The 20,824-nt window shown below is 47.3% G+C and overlaps 1 protein-coding gene across 1 annotated transcript in view; it reads right to left on the bottom strand.

Moving 5' to 3' along the window:
• The window catches only part of LOC132351941 (oxygen-regulated protein 1-like), a 47,651-nt gene extending 28,552 nt beyond the window's left edge, over nucleotides 1-19,099 (bottom strand). Inside the window, exon 1 of the mRNA XM_059902064.1 lies at nucleotides 18,971-19,099. Within this exon, the coding sequence (XP_059758047.1) occupies nucleotides 18,971-19,090 (120 nt within the window). The 5' untranslated portion in view covers nucleotides 19,091-19,099. The remainder of the gene's footprint in view (nucleotides 1-18,970) is intronic.
• Nucleotides 19,100-20,824: the final 1,725 nt, after the last annotated feature.

The raw sequence follows: 20,824 nt of genomic DNA on the forward strand, positions 1-20,824 counted from the left end.
GTTCTCACCTACCTACACCTGCACCTTCTGACCTAAGGTGCCAGTTACAAAACTTCAGGCTAAAGGGGGAAGGGAGCAGGGAAGGGGTGGATTGGGAGTCTGGGGTTAGCAGATGCGGACCAGTATATATAGGACGGATAAACAACAAGGTCCTACCGTATAGCACAGGGAACTATATTCAACATCCTGTGAAAAACCATAATGGAAAAGAATGTGAGAAGAATATAGATATACGTATCACTGAATCACTTTGCTGTACAGCAGAAATTAACACAACATTGTATATCAACTATACTTCAATAAAATAAATTAAAAAAAAAAAATTCAGGCTAAACTGAAATGTCAGTTTCATGTCCAAAGCCTTTTCTGTTACCAAAGCCTGTTGTCCAATTCCTTCTTGGGTCCTGTTTCCTACTGTGGTGAGATCCTAATACTGCAACTGCTTTCCTAAACTCCTGCCCACCTGCTTCTTTTAACCTTCAAAACTTGCTTCCTGCACTGGCCCAGGTTCTGAGCCTGACTCTGACCTCGATGCCACAATCAGCTTCCTCTGGGCCCCTTTCAGTCCCCTCCTGGTCTCTCCCTGGCTTCTCCAGCCTCGTTTTTGCTCTTTTGCACCCAACTCCCTTCCGTACGTCAGGACCAATCGCACTCCTCCATGACATGCCATCCTGAAAGCATCGTCCACCCTGGGAACATTGTTTCTGTAAAATTCCTTCTCTAGTCCTTATAACACAAAGTATTCTTCTGCCTTTGGACTGGCTTTCTGTCCCAGGGAATAACTAAAATGGAAAGATGTGCCATAATTTGCAGCTATAGTCACGGGATAAAGTCACAAGTGGACCTGCCAATGGTATTAAATTCCTTATCAAAGGTGGATGAACTCTTCTGTAAATGTAATCCAAAAATAGCAACAGACAGAAGGCAACGGGATGGGACAGCTTTGCTTTGTAGGAGGAGAAATTTGCAAGACAGGATTTAAAATGGACTAAACTTAGTGTATGAAATGGCATTTTTGTTGTCATTTTAAGCTTTGTAAGTAGAATCTATAAATATATGTGAGGGAAAAAAGTGCCAAGAAGGCTAAAAGAAAAAATATACATATATTAGAAAATACAAAAAAGAAAGAGACCTTTCCACAGACTCACAGAAATTAGAAACAGAAAAAGTCCTCCGGCCCTTGGTCATTTCCGGGCCAGCAGAGCTCATTCATGAGTGTTTGTCGGTCTAATTTTCGATGACCCAAAAGTCTTGACTCTAGGCCCTTCGTGTGTAAAATCATCCTGCTGTCTAATGGACCTTCACAAGTTGTCAAGACTTCCAGCCCTTGAGCCGAAATTTCCAACATTCCAGTAAGTTCCAAAGGCTCCCTTGGCCTTCCCTGGCTGAACATCCAGATATAGTGCTAAAGGGACAATTTTCTCTTCCTTGTCAATCTACCTCTAAAATACCTAAGAAAGGTGAAACTTCATCAAAAGCAGGATAGGCATCCTCTAAAGATCACTGGGCTGGTACAGGAGAACTTGAGTTCTCTTTGTTTCCAGTGTTACTGGAACTATCCCGGGCGGCTTAAGAACATCTAAGTTACATTTGTAACTGCCCAAAGAGTTCATTGAAAAGACATCATCAACGCTACCAAGTAGTGATGGCTAACACACGCCAGGTTTCACACCGGGGGCTTCATATGCATCGACTCAGACGTTAGAACAACCCTGGGGAAACGGAGCCCTTGTTTAGGGTCCAATGGCAAGTTCAATGCAGGTTGGAACCAGTGTCTCGGTCAAGTCCGTCTGGCTCAAACCCTTGCTTTTTCTGCTGCCCTGTGCCGTTACCACAGCACCTTGGTCAGAGAGTATCAGCCCTTGGTCAAGTCCAATCGGAAGGCATCTCCTGAACCAGGCAGAATGTGAGGATGAGGAGGAAACAGAGCTCCACGCTTCCCAGGAGATGAGCTGCCTCTAGGGGTTCTGGAGAGAAGGAGGGGAGTCTCGCAGGCTGACGGTGAGGTAGAGATTGGTGCCTGGCGTTAACTCACAGGAATGCGGAACCCCGCGCAGAGGCTCGGGGGACACGGGGGTACGGGGTGGGAGAGACAGAGCCCAGCTCCCCTAACTGGGGAGAGAGCAGGACGAAGAAGCAGCGCCTGATACTCAGCCTGCAGCCCACTGACCACTCCACAGAGGTTTCAGGGACCCTGGACCGTCCAGGGCTTTGATTCAGGAGCTGAACAGACGAATGGGACGGGGTGTTTTAAAGAACCTGACCCAGAACTTCTACGAGGAATATTAGGACTCGTTCCTGCAGTCGACTCAATGATCCCAAAGGCTCCAGACTTAACGAAGGGAGGGGGGTTGGAATTCCCTGACACCCAACCTTCGTTAAACCAAAGTGACGGGGCAGGAGCAGGCCTGGCAGGAAGGCGAGTCATTGCTACCTCTCTGCTCTCCGGCCCGCAGAACTGAGTCTACGCTTCAGCCTCTGGAATCTTTATGCGTAAAACATGCTGACTAGACCCATCAGCAGCTTGCTCCGTGTGCCCTCTCATTTGGAGGGAAATGTCGAGAATCATCAAAGGAGCCCGCCTGGAGCTACAGATTTGCAGCTGTGTGTCTACTGAGATAACACAGAATGGAAATCTGGACACTTCAGGCCCTGATTTCAGCTTCCTAGACAAAACTACGTTGATTAGATTGGCAGTTCTTGAAACAACAGACAACGCAGCTTTTCGAAGCTGCAGCAGATTTTGAATTGGGACTCATATTGACTCTGTAACCCAACCACAGAGATGAAGCACTGAAACAGAGAATTGGAAGGTTAATTAAGAATCTGCTTATATGGGGAAATAATCGGATTTCCCTCGCTTTTCAAGGGACAATAAATCTATTTCTAAGAAGGGCATGCGGCAGAGTTGGAATCCCAGCCCTGTGGTTTGCAGTAGGTACAACTCCTGTTAAGGCACTTAGCCTTCCTGAGACAGCTTCCTCAGCTGAAACATGGCCACACTCACACCCAGCTCACACAGCGCGGGTGAGAATTAAATGAAGTGACCTGCTTCCAGCACCGCGTCTTGTGCTTAGCAAACTGGAGTCCTTCCTCTGATTAACAGGACAAAAGAACGCAGCAGCTCACTTTGTGAAGCCATAATAGAGGATATTTTTACTTGAGAAGTATGACATCATCCTAGGACCTTTGTTAGAAATTCTAAAATATTTCACTTCCACAGCAAAAATCAGAGGTAAAAAGAAATGAAATACAGAATTGCTTTTGTAAAATTTCAACTGAGCTGTGTCAACTAAAATTCTTTACGAAATTAGTCGATTACTCTGAGCCATTCCTCCCTCTATAATTAGAAAATGCTTCCACCTCCTCCTTTCTGGAAATGTCTGCCAAGCTTCTCATCAATGGAATTTACCCAAGTCTGAGGTCATCTAGGCACCGTGTGTAAGGCTGGCGGAGTACACTGATTAAAGGCATGGTTTGACACAGGCACACCTGTACTTGAGCCTCACCTGTACACCTTCCAGCCATGCGACCTGGGTGATGACACAGTGTAAGCCTCCATTTCATCATCTACAGTATGGGGAGGTCATCGTGGTATATGGCTTACGGTATTATTTTGAGATTAAATAGCACAGTAAAGTAGCACAGTACCTACTAAGAAATCACGTTAGCCATAATTATTAATAAGCAATTTATAACATTCTTGACTGCTCCATAACGCACATACCAGGTAAGAAGGGAATGTGAATTTAATAATACATTTTTCTCAACATTGCGTAAGGAGAAAAGTATTTTTTCATATAAGGAAAACCACATGGGCTATAAATTTTGAATGCAGATTCATTATTTCTTGCATTTATATTTTAGTTAATACGACAGTGACGTTTTCTCCCTTACATGGAAATCACATATGAATAACTGAGATTTTTTACACCAAAAAATAGGCAGTTTTTTCCCATCCTCTCAGATAGCTTTCTCTTATTTAAAGAAGCTTTCATTTCATATTTAAAATTGTAGAATAGTAGATAGAGCAACTGGAAATGACAGCACTGCAAAGAAATCTAAAACATATTCTGATCAATTGAATCAAGCCAGGTTTTCAGAAATGTCTGTCACACTTAACCTGGGGCTGTTGATAACACCATCCACACCTAGATCGCCTTACCGCCACACCCCTGTCGGCCTGCGGCCGCCTGGAGTCTTATCAAGGACGCAAAGCCCAGGAATTTCCGGACCCGAAGTGGAAAGAGATTAGCTCTGGCTCTGAAATAAATCACTTCCCGGTGTTTTCACTTCCAGACTTCTACCATTTTCCCTGCAGTTTTGGATATGACCAGAAGTGTTACACATCCATCACAAAGATGATCAGTTACACTCTGATCCCAAGTAAAAATGGGGAGCTGTAAGTTAGAATCTTGTCCTTGTCACCCATGTGGCATCATTTTTTTTTTTTTTAACATAGCTGACAATGACTTTCCTGGTATCTACTGTACCTTTGAAGAATGTCTTTAAAGCGTGAGAAGAGGCACGGTGTCAATTAGGTTGCCACTAAGTGATGCAAGAGAAGCAGGAACATTCAATTGCGCAGCTGCTGATGGACTTGTTAGGCGAACAGCTGTTGCCAGCTCACCAGCACTGATCAGCGGTAAGAGGTTGACACTCGCTCATTCATTTTCTCCTTAGGACGTGCAAACGGCACATAGGCTGGGAACTTCCTAAAGCAGCTAAGAGTGATTGAGAAAGCGGCGTCTTCCTTCTCTCTGTCCACACCCTCGGGTGAGAAAGAACTCCCCTCTCACCAGTCAGTCAAGGTGCAACAGAACTGAACGTTTTCTGTGCTTCCAGTTGTCAAGTACACTGCTCTTTCCGGACTGCCTCACTGGCTTTTCTCCATCTCCATAGTTTTGGTACCTTAGGGAACAACTAACTCAGGACCATTAATTCCAAGTCATCAGAAGACCATCGTCTAGTGGAATAGAGTTTTGGAATGAAAGATGTGATCCTGCAGAATCCCCGAGCCACAGTCGTGCATCCGCTACTTCAATTCATCTAAAAGTGGAGGCGTGTTGCCTTAGGACAAAGCCCATAATTAGACAGCTCCAGATACAAGAATCAAACTGGTCCTCAAGATGTCCACTCTTTTTTCTTTTTTCTTTTTTTTTTTTTTTTTTTGGCCGCTCTGTGTGGTGTGAAGGATCTTAGTTCCCCAGCCAGGGATCGAACCCGCGCCCCCTGCAGTGGAAGGCAGAGTCTTAACCACTGGACCGCCAGGAAAGTCCCATGTCCACTCTTTTCTATAAATTCTGTGCTTGACAGCAATGGGAATTTCTACGTGAATTGTGGAAATATCCCCAGAGGTGGCCTTTGGTGGGGAACCCCTTGACAGGTTGGCTGTTACTTCAAACTCTCAGCAGGAGGGCAGGCACAAAACATAAAGGAGGCCTCAAAATAGGCGACAGGGCCCCAAACACCAGGCTGGGGCTCTGGGGCAAATTTCTACTTCCTGGCTGAGCAATCCCAGATGGCAGAATCATGTGGAACAATAAGTTGTTGCTGTTTTAAGTCAGTGTGTTAGCTCGCATTGGAGTGGTTCATCACGTAGCAAAAATAACCGAAACATGGGCATATGCTCAAGGTATCAATAAAACGTCATAGACAAACTGAGGCCCATTCCTAGGCTTCCCAGTGAGCTAGGAATGGGCTTCAAGTTTGAAATCCCTGGATGGCAATGCTCCCAGGCCCCAGTCTTACGAGCTTAGGGCTGCTTTTCCCAGTATTTGTCCCAAGCGGTGCTTCTCTACAGAAAAGGTTCCCATTCTTATGCCTCTTGCTTATCATTCTCTCTGCTTGGAATGCCATCTCCCACACGTGCTTCTTCTCACCCAAACCCTGACCATCCTTCAGGCCCATCCCCCGTGCCCCTTCCTCTAACAGGTCTGCCCTTACCCTCTCGCCCCGTGATACAGCCCACCACCGTCAATAGCCATCTGTGGATCTGAGTTCAGAACGGCTTTGGCGCCAGGATCTCTCCCTCCTTAGGCCCCCAGTGGCATTATTTCATAAATTGTTCATGACACCTTTATTCTCCCTTTTATCATAATGATGTGTGTATTTTCAGGATCCTCCTAAAAGTACTCTGAGGAACTGCGTTTCCTGCATCCCTGCCTGCCCCTGACGGCCTATTTCCAATCCTTCTCCTTCTCACTCCACCAGGACTGGCCTGGCTTAGATTAATGATGCCGTGGGAATCCACGTCAGAACAAGGGCTCTGTACTCATCTGATGTTCACGCCCGGAAAGCTGTGTGACAGCAGCATTTACACAAATCAAGGCCCTATTAATAGGACATCAGAGTTTTCGGAAAGAGCTCAGGGCTTGAGTCAAATGGTCCTACTGCAAGCTGGAATCCTGAGCATACTATTTCCTAATTGGACGAAGATGAGATTATTTAACCCCCTCTATGTTACATTTTCTTCATCTGTAAACTGGAGCTGTTCTGATGTCCTAAGGTTGTTTTGCTCTGAATGATATCGTGCGTGCTCAACACCTAACCCAGTGACTGACGTACATCACGGAACACGAGACGCTTTGATGACTGACTCTACTGGTGCATTGCTACAAATCCACCCCTTGCCTCATCATCATAGATCATATGTTTTTGTAAAAAGCAAAGTTCTGAAATCACGTGCTACTTAAATGTAAATCTAAGCGTTCTTCAATCTGAGGGAAAGGCCACTGTATTGAGAGCCTGTCCCCCCAGCTTCATATAAAATCTATATCCCCCTCAAACTTAAACTAGAACTAAGGTCATGAATCAATCCTCTTTTCTCCTGAGGTGGTTATTTTCAGTCTCAATTTTAAATGAGACGAAACACTGACAGTGTGGTCTCCCTCTCTTGTCACAATAACGATGGTTGCACATCCTTAAACCCGATTCCTCACAACTGACCCGGCACAGCTAGCAGACGGTTACCTCTTTTTTCTGTTTGCTTTGGAAAGACCGAATGGAAAGCAGAGTCTACGCCTCACTCAAGCTGCTCTGCCTCATTTTTCTTGGAAAAAGAAGGTGATGACTGATTTATCCAAACATGGTTAAGACATCTGGCCTATTGTGTTATCCTACCAACCATCAAGGGTCACGGTTTTATGACGAAATAAAGAAAAAGGGTTAAGATGCATTGAGTATTGTAAGAGATAGGACAATAGGGGGAGAGGGCATCTAAAAACCTCTATTTATAGTAAAGATGCTATCATTAGCAGGAGTTTTTATGCCAAGATTATCAAGAGCGAGCGTGTACACCCTGAAGGCTCCGTTGTACGAGGAAAAACTCGGATTAGGCTCCTGAAGATGTTATCAGAGACTTACAGAAACAACTGTCTGAAAAATTGGTCATTGTGAGGATGAAAATGACACATTCAACCCCTGAGAATTCTGACACCACAAACCCACCAGCGTGTGGCCCCTGGGGTCGGGTGGGGAGCACTGCTGCTAGCAGAGGACACGTGTCCTGTGTGCTGGGCTGTCCCTTGCAGGGAATAGACGCTGAGCACATAAAAGGTGACGAAGGCAGGGACCAAGCCTCTTCCCTCTGTGCTGAGGCTAGAGCCAGCTCATGTCTACCGCCGATAATGGATAGGAAAAGCGCTTGATTGATCCCTTTCTATACTTGCACAGCCCAATTCCTCACAGAACTTTTCTGCTTTCAACACTGAAAGAACCACATAATCCACAGAAGCTTCCAGCCAGAGGGGTCCTTAGAGGTTACCTGATCCAGTGCCAGAACGTCCCAGACAGTGCACTGATGACCAGACAGTGAAACGACTTGCTGAGGGCCACACAGCTAATATGGGGCAAAACTTGAATTACTCTTAATTTCAAAGGTTGGGTGACTTTCATTAACTTGTGGACAAGGTCACTTTCTCTAAATAATTGTTTATCGATCCATGAGAACAAAGGCACTCCTGTGGCTGCCCTTCTTGGAACCAAGTGGGTCTAATGTCAGTAGAAAGCACCATATGGGGACTTCCCTGGTGGTGCGGTGGTTAAGAATAAGCCTGTGAATGCAGGGGACACGGGTTCGAGCCCTGGTCTGGGAAGATGCCACATGCCACGGAGCAACTAAGCCCGTGCGCCACAACTACTGAGCCTGCGCTCCAGAGTCCGCGAGCCACAACTACTGAGCCCACGAGTCACAACTACTGAAGCCCACGTGCCTAGAACCCGTGCTCCGCAACAAGAGAAGCCACCGCAGTGAGAAGCCTTTGCACCGCAACAAAGAGTAGCCCCCGCTCGACGCAACTAGAGAAAGCCCACATGCAGCAATGAAGACCCAACACAGCCAAAAAAATTAATTAATTAATTTAAAAAAAAAAGAAAGCACCATATGAAAACAATTTTCCAAACTTAGCAAACAAGCTCCATTACCCGAGCAAACCAACCTCTTAATTTATAACCCAGGCTTTCCTCTGACTTATGGTTCTTGCTCACAAAAAAAAGAAAAAAGAAAAAAACCACACAAATAAGACTAAACCTAGGGAAATAACACAACCCCCAGATTTTAAAAATGGTGGGTAAGTAGCATCATCTTTCAACAGAGAGGACAATGTGTGATGAACTTAGTCATCGTTCTGGGCTGAATTGTTTCCTCCCAAGAGATGTTGAGTCCTGACCCCCAGTACCTGTGGATGGTCCCTTCCGTGGAAACAGGGTCTTTGCGGATGATCAAGTTAAAATGAGGTGCTAGGGTGGGCCCTAACCCAGTATGACTGGTGACCTCATAAGAGGGAAATGTGGACACGGGCGGGCCCTCAGGGAGAACGTCATGTGAAGATAAAGGCAGAGATCAGAAGATGCTTCTATAAGCCAAAGGTACCAGAGACTGCCAGCAAAGCCCAGAAGCTGGGACAGCGGCAGGGAACAGACCCTTCCCTCACAGTCTCAGTAGGAACCAGCCGCACTGACACTGACCTTGGACTTCTAGTGTCCAGAACTGTGAGACAGTAAATTTCTGTTGTGCAAACCACCAAGTTTGTGGCACTTTGTTCGACAGGCCCACCAAACTAGTACCGTTGCCTCATCTGAAAAAGGCTGGGTGAACTAACTGATCTCACTGGCCCTCCCACCCAAACTCCCCAGGTTCCGTGTAGGCGTGGACTGTACAGAGGCCCTGAGTCCATGCCTGGCCTTGGAACCTTTCTACGGCCATGGGAGGGGACACGAGGTATGGGACACAGCCGTGAACAGGAAGACACAGTCCCTGGGACCGGAATTCACGTCTCCCAGGGAAGATCAGCTCTAAGCAAGTTAACTACCAGTGTGGTGCAGGCTGCAGAAACACAGAGGCCGCCCTGGGGAAACTGGACTGGTCCGTGGGCCAGGGGAGGGCTGGAGGGGACAGGAATGAGGGCGAGGTGTCAGCACCCCAGCAAAGCGGGTCGGGGAGGGAGGTGTCACGTGCCAGCAGGACCAGCACAGAGTGAGTCCAGGGGAGGGGACCACCTACCCGGGCAGAGAGGACAGACAGAGGGCTCTTGGTGACACATCTGGTCAAGGCCACATGGGGCTGGGGAGGCAATGTCTGGAGCAGTGGCAGCAGCACAGGTCATAAAGGAACCCTCCGCTGATGAGTCACTTCCAAACCTCAGTTATATTTGGATTTCTGTTGGGCCTAATGGCATCCTTTCTGTTTCCTATTTCAACGTAGCAGGCCAAAGGCAGAACTGATGACTAAGCGCGGACTATTTCATCTAGACCGAAAGTCAGTTTTCCTTTTCAACAACGTTTGCTTGTTAGGTTTCTGGGAGAAGGCGTGTTCTGTGCGTTTGCTTATTTGTTTGAAAATCGCTGAGAACAGTTTGACAAATACTGCAAACTATACGAAAGGAAAGAGACACAGACCATTAAATACTGATCAAACTGGTTTCTGAAAAAGGACAACCACACTCTGCGAGGATTAATACTGTGATACTAGCTGCCCTCTTCCCGCCCTCAAGACAACCCAGGAATAAACGCATGTGGGCCACTGGAGTTTCCACACCACTTTTAAGATTTCTGCTCTGCTCTTTGCATTATTAATAATTACCATTAATATTTATTGAGTACTTAGTATGTGCCAGGCACATACTCTTCACATTCATTTTTTTTCTTACTACTCCAGCCCTTTAAGTACTTTAAGCCAAGCACATTTGCCAGTGTCCATCACAGCCATCTGCTTCCGGGTCTAACTACAGAGTTGGAAGCAGTAGTGTTGTATGGTTCTTTCAGGAAGACTCCTAAATATGGAGGGATTCTATTTTCGTTTTCCTTCTTCTTCCTTTCTGTCCTGGAATGTGGTTCAATGGCCGGAGCTCCAGCAGCCATCTTGGACCACAGGGCGGTCCAAGGGAACGGTAGCCAGTCACAGCAGAGTGAAAAGACAGAAGAATCCTTGGTCTTGCATTGTAGATCCACCAAATCAGCCCTGCACTGTGGATTCATATTTTTTAATAAGAAAGAAACATATTTATATCTATTTTTCATGTTTCAGTTATGTGCAGCCAGAATTATCTGAGAGAAGCATTACTGTGTGCCAGGCATTGGGCTTGAAACAAATCTCCCTCCACCTCCCCCACCCCCAATACACACATTCAGACAGTAAAATAAATAGTTTGGATGTTTCGGCAATGCCTGATCTAATGCAATAATCACAGATACATCACACCAACCACAGACATTACTCCTAAAGATTTTACAGAAATGCTTCAGAGGACCCTGAAATTTTGTGAAACATTCTCAAATCCAATACTTTATAATAGATTCCTCTCCCACAAGAGTGATTTTTTTTTTCTGAATCTACAAAGTGAGGTCATTTTGCTTCCCACTGCTTACTGCATTCAAAGACCATTACGCTGAAAATAATTACCTCAAACCAGTAGGAATATTTTTCCTTCTCCTTCCCACCTATTAAAAAGTAAAGTTGTGCCACCTGCATGCCTCTATTTTTACTCTACTTTTCCTCAGGAAGCCCTCTGATAATAAGTGAAATGCCTGTGACCTTGATAAGCTTTGAATTAAGCTGTAAAAATAAAGCCTTTTGTAGTTTCCTGAAAGGTATTTGGATCTCAGGCTATAAAAAAAAAAAAATTGCTTAAGTATTGATGCCCATATTAAGTTGGCCCTTTTACCAGAATATAATGGAAGTTCTCTACTCATTTTGCCAGGTGCAGGCATCTCTCTGTATGTCTAAAGACCTTAACTGATGAATAACAATATTACATTCTGTGACTAAAGGAAGTTTGACAAAACATGTCAAATAGGCACTTAGATGTAAGGAGACAAAATAATTGCCTATATTGAAGAGTTTTTCCCTTGAGATTTGTCTTTGGAGAAGCAGAAGTCAGATTGCCTTTTGAGCTACAGGGATTTCAGATCAACTGTAAGAAAATCAGGGAAAACCCAGGACAAAGGGTGGGCCCAGAGCTCCAGGCAGAACTTGCAAGGGGACCGGTCAGCTCTAACCCCTCCCCCTACACTAGGGTGGGACCAGGCGAGCCCCTGAGCTTCACCTCCACCATGGACTCAGCCAGGATCCCCAACCCCGTCGGGCTTTGGAACCCTCCTCTGGTAGTCCCACGCACCTCAGCACTTTCCTGGTCCTGTAAGGTTGTTTTGTCTCTGTGGCTTGTAGCACTTGCTGATTTGAGCCCTTTTGTAGATAACTCCTCAGCATGTAATCTCTTATCTTTTCCCCTTCACTTTGGAACAAGGAGGGGAGGCTCAGGGTCTGGGGAGATGGTAGGGGCTCTGAGCTCAGCGCTGACCCTTTCTACTGCCCGGCCACCACCGGGGCTCTCCTGGGCCAGCCTAGGTCACAAAGTCACAGCTCAGATAGGGAGAAAGGAGCCAACTGAATGAAGACAGCTCTTAGGAAGGAAGGAACAAGCAGCCACCAAGAGGAGATGCTCCAAGTGGGAGACTGGAACTGACACATCCACACGACTATATATAAAACAGATCACTAGTAAGGACCCACTGTAGAGCACAGGGAACTCTACTCAGTACTCTGTAATGGCCTGCATGGGAAAAGGATCTAAAAAAGAGTGGATACATGTATATGTATAACTGATTCACTTGGCCCTACAGCAGAAATTAACACAACATTATAAATCAACCGCACTCCAACACAAATTTTAAATTATTTTAAGAAGGAGATGCTCAAAGTGGACGGCTTTGTTCTGGGCCGCACCTGCTCTGGCCAGTCCTTCCGCGGGGAGGAGGGGGAGGCGGGGCTTTCCTTGGGGATCCTGCATCCTCCACAGCCTGAAAGGTGCGCTTTCCTTTGCCTGGGAGGGAGGGCCGAGGGGGAGGGCCTGCGATGGGACCTTAGCGCCGCTGCACAGACCACGAAACCAGATCAGAGACGCGGCTCGGTCCGCGGCGCTCACCGAGTCCGTGGCGGGGCTGTGCTCGGGGCCCACGTCCACTTGGAATCTCGGAACTTGCTTCCCCGGCTCCCAGCGCCCCGTGTCCTGAGCAGGCCGAGCTCACGGACGCGAGGCGGGTACCCACGGCCGAGTCCTGGCGGCGGGCCGTGCTCTGCGCTCCCGGCCCGGCTCCTTGAGGACGGGCAGAGCTGGGCAGAAGCTGCGGAGCTCGGGAGGCGGCTGATTCCTCCAACGTGTGGGTGCTCGTCCGGGCATCAGCAGGGCGGGGACGCCGGGGGCCTCCAGCGTCCCAGGAGGAAGGGTGGCGGACGTGCGTGTGCCGGCGGACGGGGTCTGCGGGTGGCGGAGGATGTCTGCAGCGCGGGGCCTCCTAGGCGGGCCTCTTAGGGAAGGAAGCGCCCTGACCGTGAGCCCTCGGTGTGCGAGGTGCCGGACGTGCCCGTCGCAAGCAGCTAAAACCTCAGCAGGCCAAGCCCGCGCGCGGTCCGTCGGCGTGCAGGGACTCCGCCCGGGCTTCAGGGCTGCGTGTGTCTGGGCGGGAGGGAGCTCACCCACTCCCGCAGCAGAAGACGCCTAGTGGCGGGCTCGGCAGGAACGCGGTCCCTCACGGATGCTCTCCGGGGGCACAGAGCCGGGCTTGGGGGGCTCCGGGCTCCAGACAGGCCTGCCTGCTTGGGCTCGTTCAGGGCCCCAGTGTCTTGTTAGGTGGACACCTGTATCAGTGTCCTAGGGCCCTGTCATTGCAGGCTCTGCTGGCGCCACTAAATGGCCACTTCCGGGGCCCTGGGGGCGGACCTGACCTCAGAAGGCAGCTGCGGAGAAAGGTTTCGTGAAGGTGACGTGACACGCGGCCCCGGCTAACACTCGCTGGGCACGCCTTTCCTTCGCGACGACCATCCGAGGTCAGTTCCGCTACCCTCCCTGTTGTACCAGGAAGGAAACCGCGGCTCGGAGAGCTTGAGAAACTCCCCCAGGCGGCGGCAGGAAGTCGTGGGTCCGGGTCTCAGACCCAGGCCAGGCCCTGGCTCCGGAGCCCAGCCTCACCCCTCTGCCTCACCCCTCACCATTCTGTCCCCCCAGAATGGCAACATCCATTTTACTGTGGCCATCAGACCCCGTAATGACCGAATGAGAGAAATCCTCCTGGCCAAAAAAGTCTGCATTCAGAAACAGGCCTCCAGAGGCCGAAGACCACTGCTGTACATCTGTGCACGGAACGCTGTGTGTTCCCTGTGCCTTCCGGCCCTGACGTCATGAATACAGGGCAGGATGGAAGCCTCAAGCCCCACCCACAGAAGACCTGGCCTGGAATGTTCTAGGGAGAGTCGCCATTTCTGTGAGGAGAAGCCATGGCCATCAAGTCTGTCTCATCAACGTAACCTGAGGTAGCTCCTCCTGGGGTGAGCTCACATTTCTGATGAAATAGCCAACATTACTGCTTACAGGTTAGTCCTTTCCTGCTCTTTCCATTTGTTGGACAAATGTATGGGCCTTGGGGTCATGGCGTGAAGATTTAACTGTTAAAAAAGATATAACAACAGCTAATGCTTGTAAGGCATTTAAAATGTGCTGACTCTTAAAAATCAAACAAGCCTACAGAAGACGTCCTTGTTCTGCATCACACACGTGGAAATGGAGACTCAGCGGGGGAAAGACAGTCCTCTGCACGGGGGTTCTCTGAGGCCCATCCCAACACGCAAGCATATCTCAGGACCCAGCTTCCCCGTGTGACCGGGGGGAGCGGAGGGTGAGGGAGGCCCGGGAGCGCCCCCCTCTGGGCCTGCCCCCGATCTCCCATCTCCATAGGAAGCCCCCCAGCAACCAGAGCCAGCGCCCGGGCTGACCCTTCTGCCCTGGGCTTAAAGGGAATCCAGTTATGTTTTCCTCTTTCTTTCTTGGGATTTGGTTTCCTTCCTTGTCAGAGTGGTGAGACCAGGGGGCAGATAACAGGGGGCAGACTTAAGGGAAAGAGTCCACAGTTACTGCTGGGCCACCTTGAGTGTTTAGGGTTAGGGTTAGGGTTAGGGTCAGGGTCAGGGTCAGGGTTAGGGTCAGGGTCAGGGTTAGGGCCTACAGGGGCCTCGGGAAAGGGTTAGGGTTAGGGTTAGGTTCAGGGTTAGGTTAGGGTTGGGGTTAGGGTTAGGGTTAGGGTCAGGGTTAGGTTAGGGTTAGGGTTAGGGTCAGGGTCAGGGTCAGGGTTAGGGTTAGGGTCAGGGTTAGGGCCTACAGGGGCCTCGGAAAGGGTTAGGTTAGGGTTGGGGTTAGGGTTAGGCCTGTTGACAAGCACCTGCATCACCAGCCAGGGCAAAATCTGTAGAAATAGGAGATGTTTGCCTGGCCCTGTGCTCTTTGCACAGAACTCCCTTGCGGACCTTCAAAGACCTTTGAAACCCTGCTTTTCTCTTCTGTGTTGAAGAAGATGCCATGTGTCTAGTACCTGCTATGAAAATGCTTTTCTGATCAATTAATATTGAAATCTTAGATGACAACTATAAATGTATAGTGACACTTTACCAGCTCTAACATTACTAAAAATCTTTCTTTTCTTTCAGAGACTGGCTTATTTATCATAGACAAATGTTATCATTTCAATATCCAAAGATGCCTTCTCTGAAATGTCAGGTAGTTTTATTAATTGTTTAATAAAAAGCAATCATCAATCAGTCATCATTTTCTTAATGGGCGTAAAAATGTTATACCCATATTCACTAGTTTCATAGATGAACGTAATTAAGACAAGAAATTTGAAACTCTGAGTTTTAAATCATTTGAGTAATAGAAAAGCTGTGGATATTTTAGAAAGCTTCATTTCAAATTACTTAATACTAACTATTAAGATCTTATCTTTCTCTAGGTATATTAGGGGACCATCTGTTCTTCAGCAGCCAATCTCATATGCCTTCTGTAGCTACGGTACTTTATTGCGATAAGTGATATTTATGTTAATGTCCCTGAGATGCCATAAAAATCTGAAATACCTTCTCAAAAAAAGTCAAAAATTATTTTCATTTATATTTGAGTGTATTTTCATTATCTGAGTATAGTTATTGTATGTACAACACCATGGTATTAATTCATATGTTATCAGGATATATAAATAATTGGAATATGGCATTCACCAACATTCCTCATAGAATGTTCTAGCAATGATATTTGTCATTGATCTTTTCTCCATTTTCTAATTGCTAAAATTATTTTGTGATTATGTAGATTAACCTGGAATAAGATAATCCAATGGCCAGAGTTTACACACTCTGCCGATTAATCACCTGAAAAGCCACAGTTTATTTTTTATAAGCTGACCATCTGCGATGTTCCCTTTCTACACGGCTTGACGGGTTAAGTCATGTTTGCCAAACTTCTCTGGCGTTTCCCTGTACTGAGGAATCCTTCCACTGTGGTATATCCAGGCCTTCGCTGTGCGTACAAGTTTCCAGGGATGCCGTTCGGCTTTTGTGTTATGTTGCTATGAAATCTGCCTGAGACTAAAGAAAGTAAATGTCAACAGACACTGAACACCTGTTGCTACGGTGCTGATGGCAACTAACTTGAACAGTCGCTCTGAGTTTACTCAGAACCCACATCACAGGTTTTAAATATATAAACTCTGCTTGGCCAAAAGGAAGAAAGAGATTCCATGGTATATTCCTGTGAAAGTGTTATGCCATTAATTTCAGATATGCCAGATGAAATACGGAGGTTGGGGATTTATTAACAAGTTCAGGAGTAGAAGCTTCTGCTCAGCTCAATGGGGCCAGCTTGACAAAACCCTCTTCTGAGGATCCCCAGCTCCTGGGATAACGGGGCTCAAATAGTTTCCCTGCCTGGCGCTCCCCGCAATCCGCTGTGGTCTCTCAGCATCCAAACTCTGCATCACACCTCCTGAGGATGCGGAGTGGCCCCGTCCCCGATGCTTGGGCGTTGGGGGAAGGGTGCTAGAGCCCGCGTGCCCACGCGGAGGCTCCCGCGCTAGCCCCACATAAAGCCACTGAATGCCACCACATGGCGATGACACCAGATGTGCCACTGGCCCTGTGGGTCTCCCCACCTGAATGACGTCGACCTACCAGACCAGAAGAAACGAGATCTTTGTTCACGTGTTGGGCCCTCACAAGGTACTGACCACCGTACGTGGTGCCCTCCCCAGCCCTACCGTTATTGTTCCCAACTGACGGACTGGGAAACAGGAGGAGGAGAAGAAATGATCTGCCCTGGGTGAAGGACTGGGGCAGGCACCCTGGACCACGTTGCGATGCTGCCTCACGGGAAACCCACACTGGCCACATCCTCCTCCCTTGGGGAGCGTGTCCAGTGAACTCAGCCCTGAGCGAGAGCAGGGGGGCTTCCCACCGGCGCTCTTGCGGCCAGAAGACCCCAAGACTCTGGTCTGTCCGCATCTGATGTGAGCTGGCGGGGGAGGAGGTGGGGAGTGGATTCCTGATGGTCCTTGCAGCCCCACAGCAGACACAGCAGCTAGGAGCTTAATCGAAATGACAACGGACTTCCACTTGGACAGCGAGAAAAACCTCTAAGACAGCGGCTAACATTTCCGTAGCAGACTCAGGCTGCCGCAGGTACACACCCAGGGGGTGCCCCCCACGCCACGTCCCACGTTCTCGCCAGGATGCCCCGGAAGCTTCTCCTCTCAGCTCACCTGTTCTGCACACTAGGAATATGTTTGCCGCTTCAGTGTTACTCATTGAACATGAAAAACTGCAGTTGCAAGAACATGAGAAGTTAATGTCATCCAGGTTAGAAACCGCAGAGTCGTGTCAAACTCTGCCTTCTCCCGCTGGAGACCAGTCCCTACACGCATCACTGCTCCTCCTCGTGCTCTGAAGATTCTTTCCATGCTCTCCGATCCGGCCCTTCGCCTCCCTAGGAGTCAACCCACATCAGACTTCCCCACGGCCTCCTCACTGGTCATCAGGCCTCCGTCTGGTCTGGCCCTACGGTAAGTCACTCTCCTGTTTGCCTCCATAGTTTAAAAAATGTCAGTTATTCTTTCTAAACCTAAGGCTGATCATATTATTCCTCTGACCACCCTCCATTGGTCCCCGAGGGCCCTGAGGATCGATTCCAAGTCCTGTGCACGGCCCACAGGTTCCTGAACTTGAGAACAGTTGTCCAAACAATCTCTGAAAGCTAGAATTCCTTAGAAACATCTGCAAAAGTTCCCCACAAGAAAAATAAGTTCATTCCCCACAGCAACCAAGACTAAAAATGATTTAGCTCCAGCCTTTCCTGCTTTCTTTACCATCGTTGGCGTACTTTCCACACAATTAAGCAATCTTCCACATTTCAATACAAGTTTAAGACATCCTCCCTTTTAAAAACCCAGTTATAAAGCTTAAAATTTTAATTACCATTTCCTGTTTTTATAAGGGCAAGGAGAGAAAAAGCATATATTTTACCTGTAATTTCCAAAACGAAATTCCTCAGTTGCCTCCAGAATTTCTTAAAGGAAGCATCAGAGCCCAGGGCCCGGCATCCTAAGGAGCCTGTGGCTCAGGGACACCGCCTGGGAGTAAACCTGGCTCTGGTCCTGCTGGTCGGAGGGAACATGACGTTTCCATCGTCACCGGGATTCCCTGGAGTAACAGCAAGCACCGCATGTGACTCACGGGCGCACACTAGCCAAGACCAGAGCTGGCCCGAGAGTCACGACAGTCAGGAGGTATCAGAGAGCACATTCTCCTTATTCTGATAAAGAAACATCCAGACCACAGCACCTATAACTGCTTTAGGAGGTATCAGAGAGCACATTCTCCTTATTCTGATGAAGAAACATCCAGACCACAGCACCTATAACTGCTTTAGGAGGTATCAGAGAGCACATTCTCCTTATTCCGATGAAGAAACATCCAGACCACAGCACCTATAACTGCTTTAGGGGGTATCAGAGAACACATTCTCCTTATTCTGATGAAGAAACATCCAGACCACAGCACCTATAACTGCTTTAGGAGATATCAGAGGGCACATTCTCCTTATTCTGATGAAGAAACATCCAGACCACAGCACCTATAACTGCTTTAGGGTGTATCAGAGAGCACATTCTCCTTATTCTGATGAAGAAACATCCAGACCACAGCACCTATAACTGCTTTAGGGTGTATCAGAGAGCACATTCTCCTTATTCTGATGAAGAAACATCCAGACCACAGCACCTATAACTGCTTTAGGAGGTATCAGAGAGCACATTCTCCTTATTCTGATGAAGAAACATCCAGACCACAGCACCTATAACTGCTTTAGGAGGTATCAGAGAGCACATTCTCCTTATTCTGATGAAGAAACATCCAGACCACAGCACCTATAACTGCTTTAGGAGGTATCAGAGAGCACATTCTCCTTATTCTGATAAAGAAACATCCAGACCACAGCACCTATAACTGCTTTTCCTTTCTAGTTGCCTATACCATCCAACCGAATAATCTACTTTCAATAAAACTTTATTAAATGGCCAAAAAAATAACCCATTTTGTTCAATAGATCATCTGTGGCATACAAATAGAATGTGGCATGTGAACATGGGAGCTTTTTACCTTATTTTGAAGTTGATGTTTTGAATATTTATCTTGAAAACTATGTTTTCGTTGAGTACGACACCATGAAGTGGAAGTCAAGTCCCCATAACAAGTAGATTGGTTCAACTCAGCCGACATCTGTTAAATGCCTGCTCCATTTAAGACGTGGGCCTGCGGGGGAAAAAAAAAAACAAAAACCCTGACTTCTAACAGTCCACAAGCCAGTAATCTTTTGTACTAGACTATTAATATGCAAGCATTAGCTTCACTTGTCACTCTCTCAACACCCATGTAAGTATGTCTTCAGCCCAGGCAGAGAGGAGCTCTGAGCGCTGCCAGTAGCCCAGGGAGGTAGGGGCCCCAGAGGGTGATAAATCCCTTGTCATCTTCAGTACCTTCATTTCGGTCACCAGAACCCCTGGTTGAAGGTCTCGTACTCTTTCATGTTTTTTTAACAGCTTTATTGAGGCGTAACTGATACACAAGGAGCTGCACATAACTGATGTGTACAATGTGATGAGTATGAACATCTGCACAACAGCCATGACACCATCACCACAATCGAGGGAACAGACTCACCCATCACCTCCCAGAGTTTCCTTGTGTCCCTTTGTTTCTTGCTTGTTTGTTGTTTGTTTGTTTTTATGGTAAAAATACCATGAGACCGACCCTCCTAACACGTTTTGAAGTGCACACCACACTGTAAAGTGCAGGCACCACGTTGTACGGCAGATTCTAGAACTCACTCATCCAGTAGAGCTGACACCTTCCAACCATTGAAGAGCTCTCCCTTCCCCTCCCTCACCCCCTGGCCACCACTCTTGTACTCTCTGCTTTTATGAGTTTGACCATTTTAGATTCCTCATGTAAGTAGAATCATGCAGTATTTGTCCTTCTGTAACTGGCTTGTTTCACTTAGCATAACATCCTCCAGGTTCATCCATGTTGCTGCAAATGGCAGGATTTTCTTCTTTTTTCACATGTGTATGGACTTCACATCCTTTATGCGTTCCTCTGTCAATGGACACCTGGGATACTGCCATATCTTGGCTATTGTGTAAAGAGCTGCCATGAGCATGGGAGGGCAGATATCTCTTTGAGATCTGATTTCAGTTCTTTTGGATAAATACCCAGACATGGGATTGCTGGATCATACGGTAGTTCTAGTTTTAACTTTTTGAGGAATTTCCATACAATTCTCCATAGCAGCGACACCATTTTAATTTAACACCAACAGTGTACAAGGGTTGCACTTCTCCACAACCTCACCTACACTTTTTAAAAAATAATAGCCATCCTAACGCGTGTGAGGTGACAGCTTGTTGTAGTCTCGATTTGCATTTCCCTGATAATTCATGGTGTTGAGCACCACTTCATATCCCTGTTGGCCATTTGTATCTCTTCTTCAGAGAAATGTCTGTTCAAATCCTTTACCCACTTTATATTTGGCTTATTTGGTGTGTTTTGCTATTGCATTGTGGTCTCATATTTGTTTTAATGCTCAGAGAAAAGGCACAGTCTGTTTGCTTTCCTCCTTGACAGAGAAAATATCATTTTTGTGAGTGGAACACACAAGAAACAAAGTTCCTTCGTATGTAACTTAGAATGTCAATTCTGGAGAGTGAGAAATTCTGTCCAGAAGAACCTGTGCCTTTAGAAACACTGACCATTGTTTTTTTAGTTTTTTTTTTAATAAATTTATTTATTTATTTATTCATTTTGGCTGCGTTGGGTCTTTGTTTCTGTGCGAGGGCTTTCTCTAGTTGCAGCAAGCGGGGGCCACTCCTCATCGTGGTGCGCGGGCCTCTCACTATCACGACCTCTCTTGTTGCGGAGCACACGCTCCAGACGCGCAGGCTCAGTAGTTGTGGC

Source organism: Balaenoptera ricei, chromosome 17 (assembly GCF_028023285.1).
Source record: "Balaenoptera ricei isolate mBalRic1 chromosome 17, mBalRic1.hap2, whole genome shotgun sequence".
Taxonomy (NCBI): Eukaryota; Metazoa; Chordata; class Mammalia; order Artiodactyla; family Balaenopteridae; genus Balaenoptera; species Balaenoptera ricei.